At 35.0% G+C, this 15,188-nt stretch overlaps 1 protein-coding gene across 6 annotated transcripts in view; it reads left to right on the top strand.

The window, feature by feature from the left end:
• The window catches only part of SV2B (synaptic vesicle glycoprotein 2B), a 171,391-nt gene that overhangs the window by 94,916 nt on the left and 61,287 nt on the right, over positions 1-15,188 (top strand). For all 6 annotated transcript variants that reach the window (XM_031955548.1, XM_023497201.2, XM_031955547.1 and 3 more), the window contains exon 2: positions 5,823-6,712. In XM_031955548.1, coding sequence (XP_031811408.1) covers positions 6,166-6,712 — 547 coding nt within the window. In that variant the 5' untranslated portion in view covers positions 5,823-6,165. The remainder of the gene's footprint in view (positions 1-5,822; positions 6,713-15,188) is intronic.

The raw sequence follows: 15,188 nt of genomic DNA, 5'->3' as shown, positions 1-15,188 counted from the left end.
ACACATCAACAAGCATTTATTAATGTGACTATGTGCTGGTCATTGGTTAATTGGTTGGTTATCCTTTGTTTTTGAAGAGGATCAATGACATCAAAGGTGATGTTCTAACTTGCGAAAGAATTGGATTTGTAAGACAGGATTGCAAAGTATCAGCTTCATTCTCTCTCTTCCATAGTCATCAGAGCTCAATAAAAAGACAAAAGTCAAAACAGTTTCTTGACTACATAGGTGAAGAATAGAGTGTCAGGTGGACCAGAAAGTAGATAAGCAGTCCTGAAAAGGTCTCAGCAAGCCTTCACACCAGAGGTGCTAATTCTCCTTAAATACCCCATACACCTATAAGCTAGGCACTTGGTAGATACAAAAACAAAGCAAGCAGTCCCTTTTTTTCCAAAGAGATCACAATTTATTAAATACAAAGAATAGCATAATAAAATTATGCCCAATAAATTGAATTGATCTATGTATTTAAACTATAATCGTTAACTATAGTAATTCTAGTATTAGGAAAAAAAAACTTGATAGTAAAGAAAAGAGGGTAAATTGGTGAGGTAAATATCTTGGGATAGCTGAGATTCCATTTTTATTTTACCTAACACTTTAGTAAATAGTATAAAGCTGGGAGGGTACCTTCATGAGCTCTTTGACCATTCATTATACAGATAACAAAACACCAATTTTTTGTCTAAAGATAGCTAAGGAAAGTAACCAAGTGACTGGATTATTCAGATTACCTAAAATTCCCTTTAAAGTTGTCATTCCTGCAAGTTAGAAAATTGAGTTATATAGAACCTTAGAGTGTAAAGTCTGAACTCATTTTGAATTTCTTTCACTTTTCCATGCTGCCGCCTCCTCCTCCAAGCTACTCCCAGCTTTCTCTTGTGTGTCATCTTCCTCCATTAGATTTAAGGTCCTTGTGAGTAAGGACCATCTTTGTTTTTTGTTTTTGTTTTCATATTTGTCGCCTGTGCTAAACTAGGTAGCACAGTAGATAGAGCACCGAGTCAGAAGTTGGGAAGACTTGAATTCAAATGTGACTTCAGATGCTTTTTAACTGTATGACCCTGGGCAAATCACTTAACCCTTTTGCCTCAGTTTCCTCATCTGTAAAATGAGTTGGAGAAGGAAATGGCAAAATACTCCAGTATCTTTGCTAAGAAAACTCATAAATAGGGTCATGAAGAGTAGAACATAATTGAAATGATTGAATAATAAATCTCCAGTGCTTAGCACTTGATAACATAGCGGGTACTTAAATGTCTATTGACTATTAACTAAAAATACTTAAAGGATCATCCATCTCTTAATCAAATAAAAAATTTTATTAATCTCATTCCCAATATTAGTAAGCAATTTAGTCCATACTTGAAGTCCTCCATTGATGGGATGGAGAATTTACTATATCCCATTATAATTCATTCCTTTTTTTTGACAAGTCTAATTAAAAAGACAATTATTCATTCTACAAAATTATTGCTTCTAGCACAGTTAAGCAATAGAGTAAGCACTATATAAATGTTAATAATAAGAATAATGGTAATTAATATTATTATATCTTTTATTTTTATATCACATTTTTTCCAAATATATTTGGCCCTGATGAGAGGGCCAGTCTTTTAAAGGAAGAAGAATGGAAGAACAAGGGGGGAGAGGGAGAGGGAGAGAAAAGGAGTTCAGCAAAATTAACTACCATATGATCTAAGCATGATCATGTATGTAATATTTTATAACCATATTCCTCACCTCTGAAAAAGAGGGAGGCAGGTACACGTTGCTCCTTCAGTTTCAGTTTTGATAGTTCTGTTTAGAAAGATTTTTCTTATGACAAGCTGAATTCTGGCTCAACGGAACTTCTCTGTTCATAGTCTCTAGTCAGGGATTTGCTGATGGATATTTAACATTTGACCCATTGGAGAAAAATTTAAGTATGATCCATTTTAAAGTTTCATCTGCACTATTAACATTTTTCTCATTTCTCTAAGCCTAGAAAATCAACAAAACATTAAATCAAGCCTTGATTTATACTGTTTGTTGATTCAGAGGTTCAGATACTCATATTGAATATCTAACAATTGGCTCTCCAGAGCTGGTTCAAACTGGCAGCAGCACACATCCCTGGCCCTAGATTTGCCCTCCCCAGGCAAGAAAAATAGGTTCAAATCCAAATATAATTATGGAGTTGGCAAAACAATTACAATTTCTTTCTCTCTTCCTCTTCCTTCTCCTCTGTCCTCCTCTGTCCCTCTCCCTCCCCCTGTCTGTTTCTGTCTCTCTCACTGTGTGTGTGTGTGTGTGTGTGTGTGTATCTGAGTCTGAAAGGGGTTTGATACTTGCTTACAAACAGTAATTATCTGGAGCAGGATTCAAACTCAGGTCTTCCAGATACCAGATCTGGCTCTCCATACAATCTGACACTTAGTTATCTTCACAAATAAATTGTGTATCCTGCTTCCATTAAAAAGAGGCATAAGTGGGCTCCATTGGATCTTTAGATTGCTTATTTATTCTAACTAATTGGAAAAAGAGTTCCAACTTGCGGCTATATGTCCCCATGACCTAGGGTTTTTATTATATCATGCTATTCATACGTTACATATTTTACCTTGATATTTATAAAGTGCTTTCCAACAGTTTGAAGTATACTTTTTTTGTTTTGCTTTATTTTTCTTGAGTTTTTTTTCGGGTGTGTGTGGGAGATACATGTTTTCTTTCACAATGGCTTTTATGGAAATGTTTTGCATAATTTCACTTGTGCCTTCTCAATGGGGTGGGGGTGGGTGGGAAAGGAAGACAGGAGAGGATCTGGAACTCAAAGTTTTAAAAACAAATGTTAAAAATTGCTTTATTACTTGTAACCTGGAAAGCATATTAAACTTAAAAAGTGCTTTCCTTAAATTACTGACATAACTAATGAAATTGGGACTCAGAAAAGTTAAATGACTTGCCTATGGTCATATAAGTAGTAAGTATACAAATTAGGATTCAGATCCAGGCCTTCTAACTTGAAGTCTAGTGTCCTCTTAGAACATAATTCTTCCTTCTTGAACAAAGTGGTGAAAGTTTGGTTGGCTCTGATTAAAAAAAAAAATAGTGATATAATAACAAACACCATTAAAAGTGGTGCAAAGAAAGGTGTTGTTGCCAGTCCCAAAGAAGTAACTAACACTTAAACCCAACAAAACAAACCATTCTGTTTTCATACCATGTGTTGATGTGAAGTATTCTATAAATGTCACCCAGTGTATTTTAGGACTCTTAGCAGGTGGTTAAAACAAATGAGAGCCAATAATACACTTTGTATTCAGGGAGAAAATAATAAATAACAACCAGTACTAAAGGAAATTATTGTACACTCTCAGCCATCTCAGATATTAACTTCTTTTTAATGGGTGGCTGAGAAGTAAAAAATTGACTTCTCAGAAGCAGTTCTCATGATGAGAGCATGATTTCAGCATGAACATTCAGATTACTCTCACTTCCTTTTGTTTTTTTTTTTAAATAGGATTACTAGATTGATTATGAAGTTACTATATATATAGTTTACTTTGTTTTTCTTGAAAAATTTGATAGACTCTCATATTATCTCTGTGGCTACTATGGAGACTCTGGGACAGATAATAATATATATAGCTGGGTAGAGAATTTTCAAATTTTGTTCATCTTTATTACCTCATCTAATGTTCATTACACACCTAGCAATGATAGTGAAGTATGATGTATGGGGTGTTCAGGGAGGACCAGCACCTCTGTTGTAAGCCTTTTTCAGGGATACTCATTTACCTTTGGTGCGTCAGACTCTTACCTGTGGCTCCACAAAGTGTAGCATGGACAGTGGCCATACCCCACTAAAATTATCTCAGCAGATAGACTAAACCAGGTTGAACTAATGGGCACTTTAAATTTACAACAACTTTAGTGATAAATTTGATTCTAAGACTCAGTTTTCAGGGAGAAGCATAAAAGCCATTTTTCAGTGGTATAATGGTATAAACAGGGGAAGGGGAGAATATCAGGCTTCCTATAGCCAGATTAATATTTTTAATCCTCTAACTCATTTGTAGATATTAATATTGTCTACCATATATTCTTGATTCATAATCTGAACCAGTTTTTTGTTTATTGTAAGCTCCTAAAGTTTGGAGTTTGAGAGGTAACATGATATAGTAGAACACTGTATAATACACATATATAATACTTATAGTATTATATAATGATATTCTATATTCTATATAAAATATGTATAGCTGTATAATAATATAGACATATATGCATTTATGTGTGTATACATATACATGTATGTGTACACACAATTGTGATTGAATTTAGAAAACATGGATTAAAATACTGCCTGATATATTTATTAACCATATGATACTAGGTATTGGGTAAATCACTTAACCTCTCTGCCTCAGTATTTTCCTTTGTAAAATGAGATAATAATTTGCTTTGTAAACCTTAAAATATTATTCAAATTTGAATTTAAAAGATACATAGAGGAATTTCTTTGAGGATAGTTTAAAAAAGGCTAATGTGAATGCCAGATGGAAAATATCTACAGTTGCTTTAATGGCATTCCAACAAAAGAGGATTCTAGTGTGAAGAATATTTTCCCCGATGTTGCCATTCATGACTGTCCATATTGTATAACTTTTATTTGTGTCCATTAGTATGTTCACTATAGCAGGCCTATCCAATGTGCTTGGGACTTTTTTAAGTTCTCCTGACATTGAGAAGATAGTGGTACACAAAGAAGGTATCCATTGGTTCTTTTTTGTTTGTTTCATCAAAGAACCAGTCCAATTAATTTTTGATAATGCATTTATTTGATAATATTTTATACTACTTGTACTTCATAATTTCATATTTATAATGTGTTGCAGTTTTCTCATACCCATCATGTTTCTCCCTATTGCCCTTTGGATTCAAGGTCAATGTTTCTGAGATTGTAGTATTTCATAGTTTCCAAACATATGATGCTTTGATAACCTTTAGAGGGAGTTAGGTGGTGCAGTGAATACAATACTAGGCCTAGAATCAGAAAAACCAGAATTCAAATTCTGCCTGAGGCACTTATTAAATGTGTGGTCCTGGGCAATCTCTGTCTGCCTCAGTTTTCCCATTTGTAATATGGAGATAATAATATCACCTACAACCCAAGGTTTTTGTGAGGTTCAAATGAGGTAATATCTGTTTACCATATTGCCTGACATATAGTAGACATTTAATAAATGTTTATTTCTTTCCTTCCTTCCCTTAAACAACTCAGTAATGTAAATTCCTTAGTTCTGGGGCTTTTTATTTCCAGGGCTTTTTTGTTATTGTGAAACAGAAAAATTGAGAGAAACAATATCAGTATTTAGAGGAGTCTATGAATTTCAACTATGAGATGGCTTACATGAACATATACTTTCCTATATCTTATGTGGAAATGGCTATTGCCTCTGATGAAAATTAATGTGTGGAAATAGACATTTTCATCAAGACATTTGTTAGTAAATATGAATCCCTTTAAGAGTCCAGGATAAGGATCTAAAAAAATCCATATATTAAAAGAAAACATCCATTCATTTACCTGAAAGATTTGTACTTCTTCAAGAGGAAAGTTTAAAAAATTTTGATCCCTCTAAAATCTCTGCATCATTTATATTCATTAAATCTTGTTCTTTTTATTGGGGGTGGGGTGGGATATAAACATATATTTTCCTTTTTCATGAATTTCGATGCATTGCTCTTGATTTGTATTTTATCTGCTTTATTGAGTGTTTCAGGAGTAATTTACAATTCTCTTATATTTGTTTTCTCACCTGTTTCCATTCTCCTAGGGTTTACCTTCATCAACAGAATGAATCAGAGAATCAAGCAATCTACTAACACTTCCTAATTTCTTGTCAACCAAAGTAGGAGATATATCTCCAATCAGTAACTCCCAACACAGTATTCCTGTGGCTTTTAAAGGAAGCAAGTCTGAAGTGTGACATTTCTTTCAAGACTTCTGTCTGAAACTGACCTAAAAAAAGAGTTCCAGGACTTTTCTTTGTACAAATCCTGTATATTCAGGAAATGAAGTTCATTTAATTTTAGCAGAAGTAATCACACAAATATAACTGGTATCTCCAAGTACCAGTTGATGCAGTGTGGAGACTGCACTTAAACCATATACTTATAATGGATGATGGTTATAGAAACACTGCAAATCTCTATCATGGAGCAAGGGATATAGCTAGAGAAGCAAACCAGCAATCTAGGAATCAAGGAATGGATGACTATAGGTATCAAGATGGCAATTATGAAGGGTATATACCCAATGACAGATATTACCGTGGAGGAGAGGAATCCAACCAAGATGAAGATGCCCAGAGTGATGCTACTGAAGGCCATGATGAAGACGATGAAATCTATGAAGGGGAGTATCAGGGCATCCCCCACCCAGATGACATCAAGGCAAAACAGAAAAAGAAATCTCCCTCCAGGTCTGATGACTATAGAGACCAGAAAGATCTCATGGCAGAACGACTGGAAGATGAAGAGCAGCTGGCTCACCAGTATGAGAATATTATCGAGGAATGTGGTCATGGACGTTTCCAATGGACGCTCTTTTTTGTGTTAGGTTTGGCCCTGATGGCTGATGGGGTAGAAGTTTTTGTGGTGGGTTTTGTACTTCCCAGTGCAGAAAAGGACATGTGTCTGTCCAGTTCCAACAAAGGAATGCTAGGTAAGTAAAACCTTTAAAAAAGTCATTCAGTTGGGGACAATAAAATAAAAGCTTCAGAATCTAATTTCTTTTTTGATTCTAAACAGCTTTCCATCCCCAAACCAACAAATTGGATTTTTTTTTCCTATCAGATTTGAGATCTGCAAACTAATGGGGCTTCTGGACTTCATCATTCTCTCTTTCTCTCTCTCCCCAAGTAGTCTCCCAGTGAGGTAGTGCCTCTGCTTTTGCACCTGAGGTCTTCTGGATAAGAGGCAGAGTGGCTGAATGCCCACTTTCTTGAATGATGCATAATGAAGGCCAGACATCTGCTTAGGGCACTCACAGCAGAGTAAGAGGCCAAAACACTGTAGGACCCAGATGGCTTCTCTAGGAAAAGAAAAAGTAGCAAACTTTAGCAAGCTCACAAATGAAATGTGGTATCAGAGTGATTAGAGTTAAGTACCCAGTGTCAGGGATTAAATCAACTAAGTTTTCAAATGATATTTGATTTATTTTTAGTAAATATGGAAAGAGGGATTGAGAAATAGAATTTGATTATAACAATTCATTATTTTAGAGATCCAAGCCTACTACAGCTCCTCCTCCCCCCCAAAAAGTCCTTTTAAACACCAATCTTATAGGAAATAAAGCCTGATCCAAATACAATTAGCTTAGCACTTGGGTGCTTCTAGAGGATTCTTATGACATTGTGATTTTTTGAGTTATTTAGCCATGTGTATCTCATTACCAGATTATTTCAAATGAAAAAGCCCTAAAGACTATAGCCACCTAAGCAATAGGATTGTGAGAAGGGACTAAAAAAAAAAAAAAAAAAAAAAAGACTGGGTATAAATAAGAAAAAAAAATAAATTGAGAAGTAGAATTTTCACCTAGCCTTCAAATACCAACAGTTTATTAGCAATATTCACCCTCTGCATATATTTAAAAAACCCCCAACAACCTCTCATTAACACATTGTCAGTGTGAATGCCATTAAAAAAATTCTTCTCAGGATTTCCAAGACATTAATTTGTTTTTCGAAATTATCCACTGAATCCCCCAGTCCCTGTTAGTGCAAATTGGCAGTGTCAGTAATAATTTCATACTGTGCCACTGTGCCAGTGTCTCTGTTACTCGGTGCCTGGCAACCTTTTTAACGAAGCCCCGCTATGTCTAGCTTTGCTGCTCATCAGTGTGAATGTTTGGCAGGAGCAGGTCAGGGAAGATGAGGATGTATGGGTGTGTGTGTGTGTGTGTGTGTGTGTGTGTGTGTGTGTGTTCTGGTCCTAGCTACCACACTCCTCTCTCCTAAAGATTCACCTGGTCATGTTTTTAACCTTCTATATAGACATTGCTGACCCACTATCATAAATATTTCCTTAAACTTGATATTCCAGCAAGGAGAAAAGTCTTTTCACAATGTCTTACTTGGTCCCCACTGGGACTGAATGGATGTGGGACAGAGTCTCAATGACCTTACATTGGTCTTTATCACTTAAGCATTTTCAAAGTACATTTCCACACATTATTTTGTTTGCTCCAAGGAGACCATATCTGGCATAATTTTAAATCTCTCACTGACATGCTGTTTACCAGAAGGGAGATGAATGTCATGTTGTCCCGATCAGCATGCACCTACACTATGATGTTCAGTTCTAGGGGCTGCATTTTAGGAAATGAAGTAGCAAAGTAGAGAACATCCAAAGGTAGGTAACCAGCATAGTAAGGATTTTGGAGACCGTGACACATTACAGTTGGTTGAAAGGACTGGGAGTACCTTAATTTAGAGAAGACAAGGCTTTAGGATCACAACAGCTGTCTTGACATATTTAAAGGGAATCATTGCTAAGAGAGTTTGGACTTATTCTGTCATCCTCCAAAGGCAGAATTATGAAGAATGGGTAGAACTTGCAGAGAAATAAATTTCAGTTAGATGCAGGGGAAACTTCTTCTTCTTTTTTTTTTTTTTTCTAGATCAGTAGCATAGTTTTAATTAAACACAACATATAAAATATTCATTTATGAAACAAACATCATTGTTTTTTAAAACATTCTATTAAATTAAATTATACAGCTCTTGCCATAAAGCTCTGCACAAAAGAACCATTTTGAATTTTAAGTGGATTGGTACAGTTTAAGTGTCCATCAATAAAAAGTGTATTAGGAACAGTGTAACGGGACCATGAATAAATGAACTATTTATATTTCCTGATAATATAAGTGCTTATATGAACTCATTCCAATTTCCAAATACTAGTCATTGTAGCTGTGGTGGTAATTAAGAAATTATAATATCTGAAGCTGAAAGGTAGATGATGCCAGAGTAATTTCATTTGGTAGACTTTAAGTGTTTCATTCTGTCAGTGACATAATTTATTATCACATTTTATTAGAGCAGAACTGAGTAACTTTGATAAGGCCAGTGAAGATCCTTTGAAGGTGGATTCACAAAATCCAGTGATAAAGTGAAGAAGACAATGGAGTAGGTGATTGGGTTTATAGCATTAATTAACCAGCTCATTGATCTTGAGCAAATCATTTCAAATCCTGATTTTTTTTTTAACTATTTTTCTCATCTGTTAAAATGACCAGGATGGGGTCAGGGAAAACTTCTTAATAAAATTGTATAAAAGCAATAATATGTAAGAGGTTCCCTCCTCACTAAAATTTTGAGGCAAAGATTGTATGACTACTTGGAAGGGTAGTTGAGGGTTTCTATTGGATTATCCTGGAGGACCTTGAAGTTTTCTTCCTACCTAAGATTCTGTGATTTAAACTTGAGAGGACTTTAGTCAAGAAGTCAACAAATATTTCTTAAGTGCCAGGCACTGTCCTAAGCAGCAGCATATGGCAGATACTATTATTCCTATTTGATGAGGAAACTTAAGGGGAGAAAGAAAAATGACTTGTCTAAAATTACACAAATAGTAAATTGTAGTCATTGGACTAGAAATAAGGGGCTCTTCTTTATGTTCCCTTACTTTAGTTCCTTTTACTTCCCTTCTTTACTTCCTTCCGGTAGGATAGGCCCCTCTGTTTAGGGGTGTAGTCTGTGGAAGGTAAGCCAGTTAATTAGTCCCAAGTGGGGACTAAATTCCTGATCCAATCCAATTGGGCATCTATAAGTTTCTTCTATTTATATCCTGTTCAACCATTGATTACAAAAATACAGTGCAGTTGGAGTGAGTTCCTGAAGGGACTCCTCAACAGAAACTATTAAAAAAAAAAAAAAACCCTCACATTTATACAGAATATTTTATATCTATTAACTTACTTTAGTGTCATAGCAATGTTTTGAAATAGATATGTACTATTGGCATTATCATTCCATTTTAAAGATGAAGAAATTGAGGGTCAGAAAATTACTATCAGTGGCAGGATTTAAACTTAATTTTTCCTGACTTCTAAGCTCAGCATTCTAAGCCCTATGCCATTTCCCCTCTCAGGAGATGTTTTTTTGTTTTTTGGTAATTGGTATTTCAGATCCTTTGAAGGGCACCTCCTTAAAAGCTCCCTCCTCTCAATCTCATCATACTTTGTACTATAGACTCATGCACCATAGAAGTTATACTAGAGGAAGCTGAGTGGTACAGGGGATAATGCAGTTATAAGCCCCAACTTTGAATTCAGCCTCAGAAACTTACTGGGAGATTCTGGTAGTCACTTTTGCCTCAGTATCCTCACCTGTAAAATGGAAATGTTAATATCACCTACCTCCCATGATTATTGTGAGGATAAAATTGGATATTTGTAAATCACTTTTAAAATTTTTTTTAAAAAATGTGTAAAACACATTTATTAATAATAATAGCTTTAATTTATTTCGCATTTTAAAGCTTGCAAAGCACTTTATAGGCACCATCTTTTCTGAGTACCATAATTCTGAAAGTTTGGTTCTCTAGGTTTTATTTTCTCCATTTTGCTTATGAGGAAATAGTCTTAGGTTAAATGGTTTACCTAAGGGCAGGAGATAACAGTACTGGATCTGGTGACAGGAAGACCTGAGTTGAAATTTACATTTAGGCACTAGCCCAACTAAGTAAAGTTGGGCAAATTACTTAATCTCTGTCTCCCTCACTTTCCTTATCTGTAAAATGGAAATAATAATAGCACTTGCATTCCAAGGATATCATGAGAACAAAGTAGTATACTATTTGTAAAATCTCTTAGTAAACTTTTCCTACTCTATAAATACATTATTTTCACCATCATCATCATCATTATTATTAATCATGGTCAGACAGAGATTAGATTTAAATCTAGATCTCTCTGATTTCAAGTTCTCTTTGTGGGACTATGTACAGAGTTCTGTACTAATTGTTAGGGGAATTATAAAACTTCCATTTACACACACACACAATATTGTTTATATTATAACATACTATAACACAGGAAGCTGGTTAATACTTATAATCTAGGAACAAGAATTTTGACCCAATTTAACTTATGTCACAGATGGGAAAGGTTAAGAAGGATCAGTCTAAGAATGGAATAATAATATTGCAGCAACCAAGACCAAACTTCTGTCGCTTGTTTAAATTGCTTCTTTCATGTATAGGAACAAGAGGAAGCCATTGTTCACGATTGTTTGGTGATAAAATTAAATGTAATTGGATTAGTAGAGCATTGTGTCACTAGGCTATCCATCCAGATGTAGAAGTGATTTTATTTTAGAAAAATTTTCTTTTTAATGGTTTTTGTTGCTATAAAGTTTTACATATTCTTTACATTATGTAGTCTCAGGATTATGCTTTACATCTTTGCCTTGCTATTTATATCAATGGTGCCCTCTACTGCCTAATCTGATGGCTGGACACCAAAAATATTTATTGTGTTAGTTTTAATCATTGCAGGAAAATGCACATTAATTTGGAAATAATGTCTTATTGTTCATATACTTGCTGAATCAAGAAAAACAAAATTTATGTTTGCAAAGGTTTTTAGTTCTTTCATGATTTTCATCCCTCTGAAACATTTATCTTTGAGTTTATTTGAAGTATTACTGTTTATTTTTGCTAATGTTGCAGCTATTCTGGCTAGATACTGTTTAAGAAAGTGATTTATGGCAGTCACAATTATATTCCAGAAGCTCTATGGCTCCATCTTTGCCTTTGGGAAGAATACTTGGGAGAATAGAAGTTGGGTGAGTGTGTATGAAATGAAATTACCACAAGAATTTTCATAACACTAAAGGGATCTAGGGACTACACGTCATGAATGATTATCTGTTTACTGTTTCCATGCAAATGGAATGAACATATAAAATTAGATTTGTTGGCTACAATCTCTAGTTATTCTCAAACTTGGGGAACCACAGTCCCCTTTGGTGGCAATAAATGGCTCTGTGGATCAAAGTCACTCTTGCTAATCTACCACCAATGAAGGTAAAAATCCATTTTGAGTAAATAGTATTCAAGCTGGCAAATTACCATCATTATGATTTTTTTGTATGTTCCCATTTGAGCTGCTTAATTTAAATGTATATTTTCACCTCTCTCTATGCTACATATATATATATGTCATACATAGATACACATACTTGTACATTATAGATACACCCATGCATGCAGCCTCATTGCTTCAAGTTTTCTATCTTGAAAAAATAGTATTTTCCCCATATTTAATGTTTGTTTGGAATAATTAGCAATTTTTTTGGTAGTCCAATGTGAAAAAAGAGAGGTATAAACATACTAAAAGAGATCATATAATTAATTCTTAATCAGGAGTCCATGGGCTTGGGGTTTGTGGATAAATTTAAGAGAGTCTTTGGAGTTAAGAGGAAATTATATTGTTTTTTCAATAAAATTGATTTTCTTTGCAATCCTATATATTTTATTATATGCATTAAAAACAAACAGAAGGTGTCCATATAAGCTTCTCCAACTACAATGCCAAAGGGCTCCTTGACACATAAATTTTTAAGAATGTTTGATCTCATCCAATTCTTTCTATTTACAGGTAAGGAAATTAAAGGCTAGAGAAATGAACAGATGAAGCTTATGGGATTCTAGCTTATAGGATGAGTTAAGATAGGAATTAAGATAATAAACTAGATTCCCCCAACTCTTAGTCTAATGTAATTTCCTCTATATTATAGTGAAACTCAATACATATAATACATATGCAGAATTAGGGCTCTCTGCCTTTTTTTCTTTTTTTTGGTTAAATTTAAAGAGTTATTTTCTCATGTTCATAGATTCCTTCCCAGAAAGGATTAGAGACTATAGTTTACATATTAATGATCTTTCAACATCAGATGTGAGCCTTAGGACTCTAATTGTTATGTTCATTTGGTGTTGGAAGCTCCTTCTGGACCAGATTTGGATTTGGTGACATGAATGAAAGACCATTTATTAAGTGTTTTCTATGTGCCAAACACTGTGCTAAGATCTGGGAATATGAAAACAAAAAGAACCTTCTACTTCTACAGTTTATTCATTCCCATTCAAATAATATGGGAACTTTAGTATTTTATATATCTTCCTTCCCCTAGTATTTCCTTCCTGAGTATATAAACACTCCAAAAAAAGCACACAGATTTATTACTACTCCAAGATAGCAAAAAGTCTTGAATCAATATCCAGAAAATAATCAAAAAAGTCACCAATTAGCACAGTCAATTCCTGGTAACAATGGGCAGGTCTTCCATTGAATGTATTCTCATTAGTATGTTGGTCATTTTTGGTTATTGTTCCTCCTTCATTTTCAGAGAGGACCAGTGACATAGAGAGAATGATATCTTGACTTGCAAATGAATTGGATTTAATTAAGGAAGAACTGTGCAACGTCAATAGCTTTATTCTTTCTTCCAGTCATCTGAGTCCAGTGGCAAGAATAGGTTAAGAGATAGCCTGATATCAAAGCATTCTTGTTTCTCCTGGCTGTATCATGTCAAGACCTAACTCAGTTTGCCATTCTCAGGTCTAACAATTGTTGCCCAATGCTTGGTCATTCTTGCTTAGTCTCTGCTGGTGGTACTCTGATTATTTTCTTCTACATATTGTAACAGGCTGATGAATCCACTCACTTGTCCCCTCCAGGCCATGCTTTTCATAAGAATAAGGAGTGGAAAGAGTTCTAGCAAAACTCTTTCATCCCCTGTCCCCAATGATTAGGTCCTGGGTAACCAGGTGGGGTTAGCAGAGGAAGCCTGAAGTACTGATAACTCCCTGAGGCACATAGAGAAGGGCATTGAAGGGAACCAGCTCCACCTCACATTCCCACCTTCTGTGGAGGTCTTGGGTAACCAAAACTATATCCAATCCAATCAGAAAGCCAATTTATGTCAAACCCCCAAAGTTAAATTTCCCTTATAAATCTGTCCATGGCTTATGTTGTCTTTGCTAAATCCCTTTTGAATTAGGCCCCCAGTGTTTTTCTTCATATTGCCTTTCCTCTCACCTCCTTTCTCACACCTCATGGTGTCTTTCTCCTTGTTATACCTAACAACCCTTTTAGGGTGCTAAATCCCTTTTAGAATTTAACTTGCCCATCAATGGTGTACTCCCACCTCAGGTGAAATTCCCTTTCTCCTGGTTAATTCCACTGGGGAACTTGTCTTTTCCATTGTTAATTGTTAAAACCCCTTTCCTTGCAACAATATACTCTCCCAAATCTATTTCTTATTTACCACTTTTGATATCTATTTTATCTCTTCATTTTGTCTGTAACTTCTCATAAATAAATATACCTTTTAGCAAAGGAGAAAGCCATTGTGAATTCATCCCATGACCAAACCCCGACATTTGGTGCCAAATCAATCCCAACATTTGGTGCAAATTGCTCACTTGAATCTCATCATTTGGTGCCTACCTCAATCTCATCACAAGGACTTTCTCTCTTCTATCCTGTCCTTGAATCCAGCTACATAAAAGAGCCTGCAGGAAATCAACTCTATTTCTTCCCCAAGAGTTAAATGTGGAAGTCTTTCACCCCACTGATAGTTTCCCAATGCGCCATACTAGACTCCCTAGAGCCTCATTCTATCCTTTTTTCTCTGTGAACTCTAGGATTTCTCCTTTCCCCTTTTGCTCCCTACCTTATCTTTTGAGAACATCAGAAATAGGGACTGGCAGGGAACCTTAGTTAGTCCCAGGATTTTTTTTTTTCTTTCTGTAATAATTATAATAGAGGAAAGCCAGGGTATGGGAGCAAAAGCTAGATATCAGCCACAGACAGATTGTTGGAAATTTGAAACCTCTTCCATACTTATTTAGGCGCAAATAGGATGTCATTTATTGTTGATTATACTATATATAATAATTTTCTCCTAAACTCCTGCAAAGGAATCCTTTCAATCAAGTACATATGCTAAATATGCGCATATCACAGGAAGAATAAAGGAGAATCAAATTTATAGGTGTGCTCCCACCAAGTAGTAGAGCCACACATACTATATATTATCTTGTCAGATTAGAAGGATCATTTGATTCGATTTGCTATTCTCTGAAATCAACATAATATTCTTAGTCTCCATGCCTTTGCTTGGGCTCCT

The sequence above is a fragment of the Sarcophilus harrisii genome, chromosome 2 (genome assembly GCF_902635505.1).
Source record: "Sarcophilus harrisii chromosome 2, mSarHar1.11, whole genome shotgun sequence".
NCBI classification, from domain to species: Eukaryota; Metazoa; Chordata; class Mammalia; order Dasyuromorphia; family Dasyuridae; genus Sarcophilus; species Sarcophilus harrisii.
Note: the sequence above shows the minus strand (reverse complement) of the source record. Positions and strands in the feature narration are given on the sequence as shown.